General features: G+C 35.6%; 2 protein-coding genes across 9 annotated transcripts; both read right to left on the bottom strand.

The window, feature by feature from the left end:
* Positions 1-667: 667 nt before the first annotated feature.
* On the bottom strand, positions 668-6262 carry LOC109015707 (oxysterol-binding protein-related protein 4B-like). 3 transcript variants are annotated; one of them, XM_018998260.2, is made up of 7 exons: positions 6089-6262; positions 3708-3866; positions 3332-3577; positions 2926-3022; positions 2247-2538; positions 1802-1904; positions 668-1329 (listed from the first exon to the last, which is right to left on the bottom strand). In XM_018998260.2, exons 1-7 carry the CDS (start codon positions 6089-6091, stop codon positions 1075-1077), a joined length of 1155 nt encoding a protein of 384 aa, XP_018853805.1. In that variant the 5' UTR covers positions 6092-6262; the 3' UTR covers positions 668-1074. The 3 variants fall into 3 exon arrangements, with proteins under 3 accessions (XP_018853805.1, XP_018853858.1, XP_018853748.1); XM_018998313.2 differs by lacking the exon at positions 6089-6262 and adding an exon at positions 3931-4082; XM_018998203.2 differs by lacking the exon at positions 6089-6262 and having other exon boundaries at positions 3708-4416.
* Positions 6263-7595: 1333 nt separating this feature from the next.
* Positions 7596-14226, bottom strand: LOC109015033. 6 transcript variants are annotated; one of them, XM_018997668.2, is made up of 8 exons: positions 14122-14226; positions 13342-13448; positions 10900-10992; positions 10537-10656; positions 10378-10456; positions 9994-10080; positions 9748-9810; positions 7596-7950 (listed from the first exon to the last, which is right to left on the bottom strand). In XM_018997668.2, the coding sequence occupies exons 3-8, from the start codon at positions 10953-10955 to the stop codon at positions 7873-7875; spliced, it is 483 nt and encodes a 160-aa protein (XP_018853213.1). In that variant the 5' UTR covers positions 10956-10992; positions 13342-13448; positions 14122-14226; the 3' UTR covers positions 7596-7872. The 6 variants fall into 6 exon arrangements, with proteins under 6 accessions (XP_018853213.1, XP_018853100.1, XP_018853153.1 ...); XM_018997555.2 differs by having other exon boundaries at positions 13346-13448; XM_018997608.2 differs by having other exon boundaries at positions 13346-13467; positions 14122-14216.
* Between the last annotated feature and the right edge of the window lie 94 nt (positions 14227-14320).

The raw sequence follows: 14320 nt of genomic DNA, 5'->3' as shown, positions 1-14320 counted from the left end.
CATGAAATGTGAATTTGGAATTTAGTATAGTTTTTATAAGTATACGAGTTCATATTAAACTTTTAAATAGTACAATTTTCAGAAATTTTAATCACTACATAGATGAGTAATAGGAATAACTTCACTTAGGGGTCATATCTTTCATCCTTGTCATGGATTTCTCTTCTGATTTGTCCTTTAGATATTTGTAATGTTAACAAAGGTTAAGGCATCGCAATTGCTGCTATATTGCTTGTAAGGAAAGAACCCAGAAGCATGAATTCAGGCCTCAAATTATGGTAATTAACATTTAGCACACTCGGTTGAGTGCTAAATTTCTCTAGGCACTGAACAGACTAGGTTATATGTAACGCCCCAAAGGAAAGCATAAACCACATTGCCTATATTTCAAAATGACTAGTCATAATACCATAAAGACACAAGTATTAAGTTTAAATGAAGGGAGGTTAAAAGAAAATCCTTATTATCCCATTTGTGTGTGTCATCCTTGCACAATCTGGGCCACGTGGTTTGGGCCTATCATTGGTGCGTTACATTATAGGTTTGTAGATACTTTGCTCTACAAATCCAAGTTTGAATATGCATGGCATCTTTGCAATACAAGTATAAATGTGATTTAATGTTTGTCTAAGTATAAAGAACTTGGTAATGTCCACAAGCAGACCACTGCAACGAATTAAGGAGCCCCACTTCAACTACTTGATTAAAAAGAAGAAGATCCAGATAGCCTGGCTAGGCAGTTCTTGGAAAAGGACTACATTCATTTGACTTGGCCAACGAGAAAGGCGATGAACTGCTTATCATCAGGTATAAGTGGGGCAGATATTTAACAAGGCAAATAAAGTTGTTTCACGTGAATTTCAGCATAGAGTGAAAGTCCAGCCACTTGTTTTGAGCATTCTGTAGCCATCCCCCCAATGTTTCTAGCTGACTTCTGTACCTATTAGTACTTGGGAACTTGATGCAGAAAACAGGTGACGCTTTGTTGTTTACAGGGTTGGTTGATCCAGCCACTAACAATTCTAATAAAGTTTGCAAGAAACTGATCTGATACGATTCTATACAATCAATGAATCAAAGGGGCACGACTATGGGTGCTGGTGGGACCCACTTTTGAATAGGTGAGCAGTCCCACCCACCTTCCTTGCTATGAGAAACTGTAAAATGCTTAGGAATCCAAGTTTCCCCTCTTGAATCTCTCTCTCTCAATAGCTCCCTCTGTTTCTCCTCAACCACCTTCTTTGCTTCTCTTGCTTTCTCCCAGTCTTTGCTCAGGATGCTCTGGCTCACATCACTCCACACCATGGCTGATTCAGTTGGCCACACTTCCTGTTGGCATAAGAGAATCGCATATCATAATCAGGTATACACAGACACCCTTGCAAATGTAAAAGACGTCTATTTTTGCAGACACATCTGTAACATGTATTTTCAATCGCCCTCAATTGTGAAACAAAACCATGTACCTAAGCATTCGATTAACAAAACTATGTAGCAATGAATAAGTTTGGTTCTTGTCATATCGTTTGAGAAAAAAAGTTCCATCCTTTGCTTCTCATTTGAACTGTATGTATTCACGTTGCAGTAATTTTATTTATTAAAAAATAGTTTAGTTTTTTCTCCTTATGGAAAAAGAGATGCAATTTTCATGTTAACATTGTAAAATTTAGCCACAGAATCAATGGGCTTGGATTTAAATGGGAACCCCTTATTTCCCATCATACTTTATGAAAAATGTACACAGATACTCTAAGTAAAAACAGGGGAAAGGAGGGATAGATGAGGATTACAGGTGAATTACCTTTGGATCCTTGACAATTGGAGCAGTCAATCCTGAAATGACTTCTTTTGCATTGTATATAATTGTTAATTTTCCATTACTGATGTCCTTCACTCCGACAGTTCTGCGGTAGGAAATAAAAAAACTAGCAATTTATTAAACAAATAACAGGTTCTTTTATAACCATCAAACATATTCTTTGATATAAGACAATAACTCATGTACAATCAAAGCTATTGTTCATAACTATTTATTTCAATTAAAAGCAGAATGAAACACGAATTCCTTTCCCGTCACAGACAAGACAAGTAACCAAGAGCCAGGAAATTAATTTTGCCTAAGATCCTTATTTTCCAACCAAAAAACATCAGAGAAGGGAAACACATACTATGCTAATGTATTAATAGAGATTGATTATTAATGCTTGCAGAGTGGAGAAGGAATGATATTGCAAAGACACCTATACCTATCCCAGTGACCATCAATCTCATAAACAGTCTGCAAGGATGATGAGTCAAATATCTTCCCCTTAACAGATCGATGATTTCCTCTGCGCCATAGAAAAGAATTGCTCCTAAAACATAACTCAGCTTCCAGCCCAGTTTCTTGACACTGGATTTTGACCTTACCAACCCAATCTGTCCCAGGACCTGGAAGGAATCTGATCAATAGATTCAGTGAGTTCATTACATAGGTTTCTCCATGATTTAGTAGCTTCAGCTGCCTCTTGCCCAGCACCTCGGCTTCCACTGAAGTACCTATATTGGTTTTTAAAAAACGTCAAGTGCATATAGTATAAAACAAGAGAAGTGAAAAATATACTAAAGCCAAAGGAGTATGTAGATTCAAATGTTATTTGCCTTGTTGGATATCTGTAAACACGAGTATGGATGTAGCTTTATAAATGTTGAAAGATAATTGTTGAACGAAATTTCATCATTGGTAGCTAAAGTAAGTGAAAGTATTACAACTGGAGTTATAGATGTTTATAGGAATGTTAAACCAGTGGATACTATTTGAAGAATGTTCAGGACAAGTGGATTTGAAACTCAAGGGCTCAACGTGCACATCTCAATCTCAATAAACAACATCCAGCTAGCATAAAAAGAAAACTCATAATAATCACTTTGCTAAAATTCATGTACCATGGAATTTGGGAGAAGGATGATGACACCAAATCATTTCAACATTTTCTCTCTCATCGGTTGCATGGAGTGCAGAAACTGGTGGGTGGTGTGAAACCTGCAGACAGGATAAAGAAGAGCGTAGCCAACGTAAGGAAGAAAACAAATAAATCTTCAGTTCAAACTGGGCCAGAAAGCTGTTCCTTGCATCAAGATCAATCTAGTTTGCCAAACATGTTTGACCTCAAGTTTCTTAAGAGACTAAATTTGGGCATGTCCAAGCCCTTGCCTAACATAAATATGGCAATCTTGACACAGCCAGTCGTGTGATAAATGAACCTTCTCCTGAAGGTATTTACCTTTCCACTCTTCCAACTTAAGAGTGGTGGATAGTTGATTGGAAATTCATAAAAGAAAAAGCAAATACCTGTTCAAGAAGAACATTGAGATTCCCACTTGAAACATGGTGTGTCTCTCCAAGAATGGGATTATAAGGAGCCACACCGAATATCAGAGGACGCAGAGTGGAAATGCTCCAGGCTGTAACGGCTATGAATCTGTCATGGGGGCTCTTGCCGCCGTTGCACCTGCTCAACATATCAGTAGCAATGCAATACACCGATTCACCAAAACACTGAAGCTGTGACTTTGGAATGTTGAAGATGGGGGGCAGCTGAATGAAACAAGAAATAGTATTTGTCAAAACCATTCGAATGATGCTAGTTATAAGAGTCAGGGCTATAAGTCCAAGTACTTTAAAAATCATAAATATATGTGGTGACTAGAAAGAGTTTTTGACTTGCCTGAAAGCGTGAGAGATCTGATCCTGGCATGACATTTTTGAAGAGACTCAAAACGAGCTGGAGAGGATTAGGAGCTGTGTAATCAATATCTGATTCCCCCTCCAATGCCACAGGTTTTGTCAGAACAATCCGGCTCTCATCATTCCCAGCTCCGGTGACCTGCATCATATTATAATATATAATGTTTCCCTACTGTCATGCACTAAGAGGAGGAAAAAACCACCTCTCTATCTTGTAAGCACCCAGCTTTGGCTACAATTTAAACCCCGGCCCGACCGTCTCTCTCTCTCTCTCTCCTCAAAGCACGCATACAAAGTTCGTCTGTGGGCTTCCATTCCATCCTTTTATGGGTGGAATCAGAAAATCTAATTTTGTGGATAAAAATATAAAATAAAATAAAATAAAGAGATTTTCGTATAATCTTAGCTATCTCAGATCAAAATTTAAAACTTTTGCATTGCTAGATTCGCCCTAGCATCCTGCCCTGATCCGCTCCATCTTTCTTGTGCATGAAACGCACGCGTAGTCTCTTTCATTCTTCGTAAAGTTGTTGTCTTTTTCCTCTTTTCTCAGCAATTTTTGTCTTTTAAGGTAGTTGTGTTTTCCTTTTTCGCCCTTTACCGATACGGTAGAGACTCAGATAATGAAGAATCGATCTCTCGTACTTGCAGCCTCCAAGAAGGGTGTTGGTGTGTCCTCTTATATCAGATCTCTCGTCGTTTTAATCTCGTTGTTAAAACTACCCTTAATTTCTATGGGCTGGTATCATGTATTGATGACTTCTAACACACATATATATATATATATATATATATACATCCACTTGGGGACTAAACATAACATAAAGTATTCCGACCAATTACTAGAGAAAAACAAATCAAGAAATACCATCTCGGTAAAAGAATTTTATTAAAATAAATTCACAAATTAATCTAATTTTGTATGATACGTTCAAATTTATTTTACAATAAAAATAAATTTATAATCTAACATACTACATTAAATCACGTTAATTTATAGATTTACTTTAACATATAGATATCTTTGTGCCAAAATATTTTTCAAGATAATATAAATAAATATATATATATATATATATTTATGAATTGACCAACGAATTCAGACTGAAAGTCAAGACAAATGCACCGATTGAAGGACAATTGACAATATCATAGGTAGAGAAATACAAGTCTTTGAAATTGTGGCAAATTAAGTATCATGTCTATATCTATATACTAACTTCATGACAAGATACATATATATATATATATAGAGAGAGAGAGAGAGAGAGAGATAATATGCATGTCTAAATCAATTACTTACTCTATCTGGTTTTTCATTAATTTCTAGCCTTCACTCATCACCACACCATGACTCTTTATACATACTTCAACTTCACTTAATGCTAAACATAAAGAAGAAATTAGACAATTTGCGTAAATAACAATAATCAAAACTTTGGAAGACACTCAACCTCCCAATCATAATATAATATAATATATACATAAATATCTAAAGCCGCCTTCAGTTTTGGTTGTATTTTCTTTTTCTACTGATATATTTGAAAGGAAAATGATAGACATACAATACTTCTTATAAATCTTTATATAATTATATTTTAAATAATGAGTATTTTTTTTAAATAATTTATAAAAATAACATCACTGCATATAAATACCGTCGTTTTAAAATATGATTATATAAATTTGAGAACTTGGACGCTTAAAATGGTTTCCGTACGTGATTTCAAATTTTCATGTTTGATAGATAGCTTAATTAATAAGCAAATCTGCGAACCCGTGCAAGTTGTCCTATATATCTTAGCGTTCACGAGTTTAATTACGCTTAAAATAAGACAATGGAAATTAATTAATTAGATCATAATTAAGAAATTAGTACTGGACGGCCAGCTAATGTACAAAAAAACATTATATAAATTTAAATATTTATATATATATTTAAATTATTCTCTTAATATATATATACTCTGTATATTCCATCTCCTTCTCCGCTTTCACAAAAAACAATGCGTAAAATATCTGAACTTTCCAATATGACAACAACAAGAAGAAGCAGCAATGGCCAGCCCGCCGGCAAACTGCTTTTGCCGGTGGAAACCACTTTTTTTACGTGCCGGTAAACAGCCGCCCTGGATCGAAACATAAGTGGAACTCTTCTTAAAGAACTCAAAACCAGAAGCTTGGTTTTGATAACGCTTCTATATATACATATATACATATATATATATGGAAACAAGCTTTACAAACAACAATTTTTTTTTTTCTTAGATTCATATAAATAGATATATGATCGATATATATATACCATTTGAGAAAGAGATCAAAGAGGGCAGGTGGGGAAGGGGGGGGAAACAGGCATACCATTTGAAGAGACTTGGCCGATGGTACGTAGAAGAAACTGCACCGAAGAGGCTCTTCTTTTAGAGAACTTCGCGTCTTTGGACAACTTGGGAGGACAATTTCTGTGTGGTTTTGCTGTGAGGTCAAATGGAAATCTTAATAGGGTACGGAGAGAGCAATTAATTTTGTTTGTTAAACTTCGTTCAGACTTCTTTATGTCTTATTCATATACGAGAATCTTCAGCTGTGATGTTTGTATTTTGTGTTTGTTTGGTCTGCCAAAATTAAATACATTAAATTAATATTTTCAATATATTTTTTCACATTTAGAATCCCAAAAAAATAAATAAATCCTTTTTTTTTTTTTTTTTTTTCGGGGAATTTGCGTTTTCATGTATTTTGATTATATCATTTTCATTTATTGCTAGAGGATGGATGGAAACCCCAATCCAATAATACATTCATCCAAATCCAAAATAAGGTTCTTCTTGTATTTATCTGAGTCGATCCAAAATAATATTCAAATATAAAATTTCGATTTTCGATATACTTGTTATCATTGAGAATCCCCAAAAAAAGAGAATCCAACGTGAGAAACTCTGAGTTTATTTTTTAATTTACGTTTTCGTGAATTTGATGATATCCTTACCACCATTTATTGCTACAACCTACACATGCATGGGGAAGGATGGAACCCCATTCCGAAATTACATTCTTCCAAGTCCAAAATAACCTTATTTAATATAGCCAATTTAGTACAGGGTAGACTCATTGATTGCACTCATAAATCCACCCCGACATAAAGTGATCCTAACGATATCATGTCTATTTGTGTTATGTTTTAAGGTTTTGACAGGAATTTTAAGATATAGTTTAAAGATGATGATATGCACCTCGTTGAATGATATCAGAGTGAAATTAATTAATTGAAAAATTTTATTCCTCATCTCTACACACCACATTTATTTTTTATTTTTTTTTATTTTATTTTTTACCAAATGTGTGATATATAGATGATGAGTAAAAAAATTCAATTAGTTTAAAAAGAATAAAAATAATAATTAAAAATTAAATATGATGTGTAATGTTTGAAAATGATGAGTAGTAAATCTCTAATTAATTATATCGGAGAATAAATCGATCTATAATTCCAGCTCTAGTACTCAGAAAAGTAGAATGAGCGGAAGATTTCGTGAGAATTAAAATCCTTAAGATATTTTTTCCTTGACACCGAAGAGTGAAACCTGCAAAGTTGTCGATGCGCAGTTCAATAGCCGTGACCAACATTCATTAACCCGTATTCCAACAACACATGCATGCATGCATGAGTGCCATCACAAAATCTCTATATCCCTTGGTTTTTTTTTGTTTTTTTGTTTTCCGTTGTCTTTTTCTTTTTATTTTCTGTTTTTATTTTTTACTTTTTTTGGACCACGTACGCCCCATAACTTGATAAATGAGACAAGTGGCACTTCGTCGGCATGTCAGTATCGATGATAGATGACAGATAAGGGGGAGGAGATCAGTATGATATAGAGAAACGGACCCCTAACTCTTCAGATGCAAAGGGGTTTGAAACTTCTTTGATCCAAAGAAAAATGCTCTCCCGAAACAAGAAAAGCAATATGATATGATCCAAAACAATATCGGTTTTAAAGTCCTGAAGGTAAAACACTTCAGTGCGGAATCTATTCCACCAGAAAGAAATTATGCTGGAAAACCTATGGGAATTGGCTCTTAAGATGGTAAATTTAAACATTTTCCAACCTGATTATTAAAGATTATACATTTTCCCCACCTGGCTTTTATTTCACCTCTGATGCCCGTATTCCATGGCGCTTGAAGAATTCTCTGAATCCGTAGGCACTGGGGTCGTAATTGAACTGGATATGGGCACAACAAATAATAAATCAGACAATATTTTGGATTTTGAAAATTTACGAGAAAATAAACAAAAATTGTGTATCACATGATTTCTTTGTAAAGTTTCATTGCTGCTTGGAAGGGTGGAGCGCAGAAATCTCTTTGTAGGTTAGAAAGGGTGGAGCGCAAATTGGCTGCTTGGAAGAGGCTATACTTGTCGAAAGATGGTAGGTTGACTTTGATTAAAAACACTCTTTCTAACCTACCCACCTATTTTTTGTCTTTGTTCCCGCTCCCCACAAAGGTGGCTAACTGCATTGAGAAGTTACAAAGGGATTTCTTATGGAGTGGATTGGGAGAAGAGTTCAAATTCCACCTTGTTAATTGGTCAACAGTTTGTACCCCAATCTCTGGGGGAGGGTTGGTGATTCGCCACTTGATGAAATTCAATCAAATTCTTTTAGATAAGTGGTTGTGGAGGTACCAAAATGAAAGGGAAGCCTTATGGAAGTCTATTACAGATTCTCAGTTTGGGGAAACTTGGGGAGGATGGTGTTCAAATGAAGTACAAGGCACTTATGAAGTGAGTTTGTGGAAAAACATAAGGAGCCTTTGGGGGACCTTCCAAGGACATGAACATTTTGTTGTAGGCGATGGTTCGCGTGTCCCTTTTTGGTTTGATATATGGTGTGGTAACAATTGTCTACGAAATACCTTCTCTGCCATCTTTGCGCTTACTAGAGCAGAGGCATCGATTGCCGACCTTCTGGTCTTTTCAAATGGCACCCCGCAATGGAATATTGATTTCATTATGATAGCCCATGATTGGGAGTTGAAGTCTATTATGGAGTTCTTTGTGGCATTATATTTCACAAGTATTCCAGGGGCTCTGAAGACAAGATGATTAGAACCATTCATGGGCTATCATAAGCATATAGAAGACGAAAGCTCCTTCAAAAGCAGACAAAAGCATATAGAAGACGAAAGCTCCTTCAAAAGCAGCATCTTTGTCTGGATAGCATCTTTGGACAAGATTCTCACCACAGATAATTTGAGGAAACGACAGGTTATTGTCCTAGATCGGTGTTGTATGTGTAAGAAGCATGGGGAATCAATTGATCATCTGCTTTTACATTGCGAGATGACCAAGGTTTTATGGGATGATTTTTTCTCAAGAGTCGGATTATCTTGGGTTATGCCTTGTAGATTGGTGGATTTTCTCGCAAGCTGGAGAGGACTACACGGAGACTCTCAGGTAGCGGCAATTTGGAGATTGGTACCAATATGCATGTGTTGGTGTATTTGGAGGGAGAGAAATGCTAGATGTTTTGATAATCAAGAGAGAACAATGGATGAGCTTAAAATTTTCTTTTTTAAGTCATTGTTCCTATGGGCGGGGGCTATAGTTGGTAACAGACTTAGTGTCCATGATCTTCTTCTTTCTATTGTAACCTCTAGCTAGGCCTTTTTTTTCATGTATATTTCTTGTGTACTTGAGCTTTGCCTATTTCTATGAAAACAATATCTTTGATTACCTATCAAAAATAAAATAAAGTTTCATTGCTCTTGTTGCTTACACACATTCAAAATTTATGCATGCGCTCTTTTTCATTGATCAAACTTTTAGTGTTACACCTAGTATAATTCAGAAGCATAAATTTCCAAAACTAGTATAAAAAGAAAATTGTGACTCATAAGTCTGCCTGGAATATTGACTGGAGTATCGATAGAAAAGGTGTCATTCAAGTTCTAATATGTCAAAGAGAAGCAACCTTGTATGACAACATGGTAAACAGAAAACAGACGTTAATACTTACAGGAAGAACCTTCACTGAGTATTTTGTAACATTTGGATCAGCAGCCCTCCCCTGGTTAGATGCCTGTATCACAAAGTCGCAAACTACTGAATTGTAACTGTTCACAGGCAGCCTTGGGTGCATACAAATTGTATCACAGCAAAAGCTAGCATTTGATAGAGCTCAACAATCAGTGCATGTTTATTTTCCATGCCATGGGAAGACAGCCATTACGATAGTATATTACAGGATAAAGGATACTTCTACCTGTTCTGGACTATGAAAAATTTCAATGAATGGATATTCCGTCCTCTGCCGCGTTATGCAGAACCCAGGATATTTTGGACACTCAACCTATAAAACACCAGCGCAAGAAACAAAAATGTGGAAGTAAATGTTATGAAAGGCAAGGGAAGCTGACAACCAACATAAGAACATTTTATTTATTTTTTTCAGAAATCCCAAAATAAAGTATTAGCCATCAATCATTTCTTGAATTTATGACCTTTAATGCATGGGCCTACTGGACATGGCTGTAGTAGTGTTAACATTTCATCTTTCAGAAAAGATGTTATGCAAAAGGTTGCAAAGAAATTTATTATTTAGAAAAACAAAATGTGCGATAGAGAAACTCATTCACAAATAACTTACGCGCATAAATTTAACATTTGGATAAAACTTGGCTGCAGCTTCTTCTAGTACTTTGTCGAGATGTTTTGTATAATTACCCCTGCATCATCGGGTAAGTAGTTAAGAATCAAGTGAAATGATCAACAGGTACTAACAAGATGGGTGTGAACTCCAAGTAACCTGATGGTAAAAGCAACAACAACAGGATGACCTTCATGAAGCAGCTGAACAAACTCACGTTCTGACGTAAAATGAATGACCCGTGATGGCCCAAGATCCTTTGGATAACCAGTATAGTACCTTAAATTTTTTACAAAGTAAAGCATTAGAAAAGGAGAAGAGGGGGAAGCTCTGGCATAACAAATAACTGGAAGATAGGAGTCCTGTAAGCCATTGTGTGAGGAAAGCCCATGTGTAGCATGGGTGCATCTCACCACAACAATCCAACTCTCAAATACATTTAGCACTCATTTTACTGCAGTACCCACAAGAAGTTCGTATATTAAAACACAAAAGTACTTGATAAATTAATTATGCTCATACTTGCATGTTGTGCGGAGATCGCAGATCATTCGATCAAAAAATGAAGGATCTCCCATTTTGTCTATTGACACACTGGACCCCCTTTTCAATGTCCTGCAATTTAAATTCATCGTATATGTGGTAAGTAACATAACTGGTTTTCACAGGAATTGCTAACACACTTAAACACAACCCTGTTCCCATTCAAATCCTTCAGCTTCAGGTAATGTAATCTATATTTTGAGTACAGATCCAACAACACCAATACATGAATACGTAAATTCAACTTGCACTTGACATCGATAGACCAATAGAAAAAATACGCATCCAACACTGCTTATATAATCTTTTAGGTTAAAGAATTTGTCCTCTATAGCCAAAAAAGGGATCTTATGAACCATTTGAGTGGCTGAAACTCAGTCCCAAAGATCCTATTTGAAAGTGTGTGATGATGCTAGGTGGTGTGTTACAGAGTACACTTACAAAGCATAATGGTGCGCTGTTATTTCAACTTCATTCAGAAAGAACGAAGAACTATATACTGTCTTAAGGGAAACTATCTCGTTTAACATCAATTTATTCAAGTGCAAATTTCAAAAAGATATTCCAGGTGAGACTTTTACCACCTGAACATGCCATACATAAAAGAAACCTGTTTAGCATGTATGCCTGCTCAATTGAATCATCCTCATTCATTGCTTTAAAAATTGCAGATGCTATCAGAACTCAAGAATTCATTCTGCTCAGACAAAAGGGGAGGGGGAAAAGAACTCTTCATTAGACCCACCCACTTGTCCACTGTCAAACAGAAGCATGCCTGGTGTTGCTTAATCACAACTTGCTGACAAAATGGGTCTGAGTTTCTATCTTCTCTCACACATTAACGTTACTTATAAACAAGCCAATCTAGAAATGCTCACCAATAGCTCGGTTACCTCACTTAACTTCCCAAGAAAATAACATGGTAACCAATTGCTTCAATTTACTTCTCCTCTCCAATATTTCACCAAAGAATTTCAGTTCAAGCATTACACAACAGGGTCTAAGAGCATTGGTATTGGATTGGTCATTCTAATCTTCAAAATTTGAAGAATAAGTAACTTTTTAACTTTTAGCTAATCACTTAACACTTAAAATCTACATTGGATTAGCCATCACATTCTCTATAATAATAAAATATTATTATTTTTTATTATTTATATTTCTTTAATTAATTTTTATTTTTTAATTAATTTTTTATTTTATTTTCATAATCTTCAACAACTCCAACAATCATATTCATTTTCATTTTCACAATCCAACAATCAATATAATAATCTCATATGTAAATATTTGTGCATTATCTCATATGTAAATAAAAATCTCATATATACAATCCATAAAAATCCCATATCTATGATATAATAATCTCAAAATATAACAAAATAACATATGAGAAAATCACATGATCATAAGCATATAACAAAATAACAGCCTAACAGCCCTTCAAGGAATTGTGATGATGTGAATGCTAAAATCTCTACCTGATCCAATCAAAACTGTTCTAATGGCTTTAATATGGAATAGGACATCCTTATTCAGGATCCAGAGAGAGGGAGAAGAGAGAGCATTAGATGAAAATGAGCAAAAACCCAGAAGCCAAAACATCAAAGCTTTGTAAACCGGAGCTCAGACATGAAGTAAGGGAGGATCAAGAATATTATAGGCACCAGAAGCCAAAACATCCAAGGAGGATGCTGCTGCTAAAAGTATGCTAGAAGTTGTTTACGATTCCATTTGCAAGAGATTGTCATTCTAATAGCAGCAAATGTGTGTGATGGTTCCTACAAGGCTGGTTGTGAAGTATTTATCAGATATGATACTTCTTTATAGACTTCCATATGCAAATGCAATTTAACAGCTCTATAATAGTGAAACCAGAAAACTTTGCTATCAATTCTCAGAGAAAAGGCTTTCCAAAGCACGCAAAGATCAAAGGAAATCTTTTAAAGCTTTGACATATTCATTTATATTTTTCCATTTTGCCCTGATAAAAAATCATTATCTTTCAAAAGATTCCTTCCCAGGACGTAGATGGATGGTAGAAATATAATATTGAATTGACTGGGATGGACTTTGAATGTCTGAGAGTTTGTTGTGCTCTTTGAGCTCATGGAACAGGTGCACCGAGTTGTAAACCAGTTGGAATTTAAGCATGGGTGCTCGAACTCGACTCAACTGTACTGTTTAAGAGCTAGAATCTCAGTCAGATTTTTATTTTTATTTTTATTTTTTACCAAGCTCGAACTCGATTAAACCAATGTATTTCAAATCACAAAATTTCAAATCAACACTCAATCTAAACCGTGTAAACCATTGAAGCATAAAATACCCAGAACAAATACACACAATGTTCTTTTCATGCGGTGTACAAATACCCAGAACAAGTTTGGGAAAGAGATATATGGTTATGCGGTGGTGTACCTACCTCAACTAGAGGCACGATTCGACGCCGAGGAGTGGGCAGCTTCTGGCCAATCTGACGATGGAGTTGGGACTGCGTAGCGGAGGAGAGCAGCCGATTTCAGTATCTGAGAGAGAGACGGAACGCTGTGAAAATGAGGGAAAGAGGGAGGAAGAAGAAGAGCGCGGGAGAGAGGGAAGAAGAAGAGACGCGGGAGAGAAAGAGGGAACCGAAATATAATAATAAAAAAAAAAAAGACATTTAGACTTGCTACAGTGCATTTCAAATATGAAAAGAAACGTAATTACTGTAGCTTATATGTTAGATTTCAATAGGGGTCAAATGTAGATGATATTAGCTAAATTCGACTGATGCTCTAAGTGAATGTATTATGCATACACACGCATTCGAAAACATTTTTCTGAAACATTCTATCAAACATGTTCCATGCTTTTGACAAAAAATTCCAACAAGTAACGAACGTAGAGAGTTATTTCCCATGCGTACAAAAGTTCGTAGAGCGCAAACAAATAATAAAAACAATAGTAACATGAGAACCTAAGCAAACAATTTTGGCGCGCAGAAATTATAATCTGTTTGGTCTCGAAGATAACGAAGGAAATGTAAAGAATTTAAACTTTGGGTATTGTAAAATGCAATTTTGTTGTCGTTTCCCCTCAGTTCTTTAGGTTTCTGGGAGCAACCAAACAAGTTAAACAACAGGTGTTCGAAAAAAGAAAAAAGAAATACATAGACTGTGAAGCCCAGAAGTAAGAATAACTAAGCATGTCGAATCGAACCTGTTCGATGCCCGTAAACGTCGAGCAAACTTAGCAATTGCTCCGTCACTGTCACTGGCACTCAGAGAATGAGATAGACAGCGTTTGGGCTAAATGAACGAGCAACGTCTATAAAGTACCGTTTTGTTTGACATCTAAAATTATTTCGAATTAAAAAATAATAATTCTAAGATTATTATCTATTAAGTCTGAAATCTTT

This window comes from Juglans regia, chromosome 8 (genome assembly GCF_001411555.2).
Source record: "Juglans regia cultivar Chandler chromosome 8, Walnut 2.0, whole genome shotgun sequence".
In the NCBI taxonomy this organism is placed as follows: Eukaryota; Viridiplantae; Streptophyta; class Magnoliopsida; order Fagales; family Juglandaceae; genus Juglans; species Juglans regia.
Note: the sequence above shows the minus strand (reverse complement) of the source record. Positions and strands in the feature narration are given on the sequence as shown.